Source organism: Pseudomyrmex gracilis, unplaced genomic scaffold (genome assembly GCF_002006095.1).
Source record: "Pseudomyrmex gracilis isolate BER0280 unplaced genomic scaffold, ASM200609v1 scaffold_636, whole genome shotgun sequence".
NCBI lineage: Eukaryota > Metazoa > Arthropoda > Insecta > Hymenoptera > Formicidae > Pseudomyrmex > Pseudomyrmex gracilis.
The window spans coordinates 1-2,772 of record NW_018021220.1 but is presented as its reverse complement, the minus strand read 5'-3'; the positions used below and the strand labels follow the sequence as shown (position 1 = coordinate 2,772).

At 32.6% G+C, this 2,772-nt stretch overlaps 1 protein-coding gene across 1 annotated transcript; it reads left to right on the top strand.

Annotated features, from left to right (window-relative positions):
- Window positions 1–1,120: 1,120 nt before the first annotated feature.
- On the top strand, window positions 1,121–1,991 carry LOC109861207 (THAP domain-containing protein 1-like; the record flags this gene model as incomplete). The annotated part of the gene is made up of 3 exons (XM_020440762.1): window positions 1,121–1,249; window positions 1,329–1,518; window positions 1,702–1,991. Coding segments are annotated over exons 1-3 (542 nt in total), but the record flags the coding sequence as incomplete, so codon positions are not given.
- Window positions 1,992–2,772: the final 781 nt, after the last annotated feature.

Sequence of the window (2,772 nt, the reverse complement as noted above, 5' to 3'; positions counted from 1 at the left end):
AAAAACTTATGGACATTGTTTTGTCTGGACTGCAAGGGCAAGAATTGTTTGTATACATGGTTGCATAAACCACATCCATACATGGAAGAGCATCATGAAAGAGCATCAAAGAAAATATAACGCTTTAATAGATCAAACGACAAGCAAATTTAAAATTACAACCTGATAAGTGCGAGTTTTTAAAAACCGAAGTTATTTACCTAAGGCATGTAATTAGTAAAAACGGAGTCCGGCTAGATTCAAAGAAATTAGAAGCAGTTCGTAATTCCCTCAAACCTAAAACTCCTAAAAACATCAAACAATTTCTCGAACTTGCAGGTTATTATAAAAGATTTATTCAGTTTCTCAAAATTAGCTAAATCTTTACAAATTTATTAACAAATTTATTAAAAAATAATACACGATTTGAGTGAGGACTGCTCAAGATCAGTTATTTGAAATATTAAAACAAAAATTATGTGAAGAAATGTGTTACAATATCCAGATTTTTTGAAGCCTTTTATTTTAATTACTGACGCTCAGAAATAGCCGTAGGAAGAATTTTATCGCAAGGAGAGATAAACAAAGACAGACCGATAGCTCACGCTTCTCGCACGTTGACAGATAACGAATTGAAGTACGACACATACAAAAAGAAAGCTCTAGCCATAGTTTATTGCGTTAAACATTTTAGACCGTATTTATATGGACGCAAGTTTACAGTGGTCACCGATCATAAACTCTTGATGTGGTTTAGAAAGACGCAAGATGCAAATATGCGCATACTTCGCTAGAGATTAAAATTAGCAGAGTATGATTATGAAATAGTGTTGCTAAGTCCGCACTATATTTTAGACTTATATTATTTCTTTTAAGACTCTTGCATATAACTTAACCTAACCTAACCTTGTCCTAACCTAACCTAACCTTGTCACCGGTTATCTGGGTAACGCCATGGAGGACTGGAGAGAGCATAGCGGTGGTGGGGGTAGAAATTTTGTAATCGGAAATTACGTCATAGAAGACCGCCTATAACGCGCTTTCTACCGTTAGTTGCGCTGCAGTCGATATACACCGAATCCTTTTCTATATCTTTTCTTGATCTACGGTTGCATTCGAGCGTATCCATTACCATGTCTTGCCTTGATCGGCTTGAAGCGTTGCGTATTTTTCGATTATTAGTGATTATTAATTATATTACAATAATAATGGTTAGTTGCGCGGCGTGCTCCATCACAAAGTCAAAAAATTGTGGATTTACTTTTCATTCGTAAGTAAAAGTAATAAATGCTGATAAATTATACTCCATGAATTTATACTACTTTTTATTATTTTATAATATCTTTCAGTTTTCCAAAAAATGACCAAAAGTGTAAGGTATGGGTTAATTTTGTGGGGAAAAAAAACTGGAAACCACAAAGAAGTCATGTTTTATGTTCAAGACACTTCTCTCAAGATTGCTTTGATAAAACATCAAGAACTATAACACGCCTGAAACCAGATGCAGTCCCAACAATAAACATAACACGGATAAAGCATGTAAGTTTCACAATAAGTCATACATAGAGAAATTGAATTGAAAGTATAAAAAGTTATTTTTCAATTTCAATTTCTCACGTATCAACGTATTAACAATATGATATCCGGGATTGTCTTTTCAAGTTGTATTAATATTTTTATATACTATATACTATAATACTTACTCAAAAGTATATTGTATAGGTGCAGCAGCAAAATCAAGTGGAAGTTGTAAAACTAAAATCGGAAAAAACAATTGGAAATGAAGTACGTGATACAGTTACACCAGAACCCNAAAGTACGACTGATGTTTCTTTCGTTCCAAGTGTCAATGACACACCTAGGAAGTTAGCATTGAAAAGGAAAATTCAAGAAATCGAAGACATGAATGTGATCCAGTCGAAAAANATACNACAGTTGCAACTGCAGAACCAGTACCGAAACCGAAAGATATTAAATATTAAAGGGGTAATGAACATTCTAAAAAAAAACAAGCTATTACAAGAAGAAGAAACTAAAGTGTTATTAAAAAATTTTGAAAATAACAGTGATATTGTCGAACGTTTATTTGGAAAAAACGGGGAAAAAACCAGAACACACGAATATTCAGAAAATATTAAAAAATTCGCAGTTTCATTGCATTTTTTGTCGCCAAAAGCATACAATTTTGTACGTGAAAAGTTAAATNGTAGTTTGNCTCATGCAAAAACGATTAGCAAATGGTATTGCAATGTTAATGCTGCACCAGGGTTTTCCAAAGAAGCGTTTGAAATAATTGAAACTCGAGTCAAATATTCAAAAAAAAAAAAATGCTTTGTTCATTAGTATTTGATNAAATGGCCATTCGCAAATATATAGAATGGGATGGTCATCGTTATTATGGTTTGGTAGATTTNGGTACTGGTATTAGCTATGAATCTATGGGTGCGGCGANTCAAGTTTTAACATTTATGCTAGTCTCTATTGATGAATCATGGAAACTTCCTCTTGGATATTTTTTTATTAACAGCTTAGATAGTACTCAAAAAGCAAAATTATTAAATCAATGCTTAAATTTATTATTTGAGTCTGGCATACCTGTAACGAACGTAACGTTTGATAGTACACAAGTTAATTTCGGTGTTTCTAAAATTCTAGGTTGTAATTTAGATGTTGACAATTTACATACTGAAATGAACAACGGCGTATTTATATTTCCCGATCCATCTCATATGGTAAAACTAGTCAGAAACCTTTTAGGAGAAAAAATGGTTTTATATGACAAGAATATATATA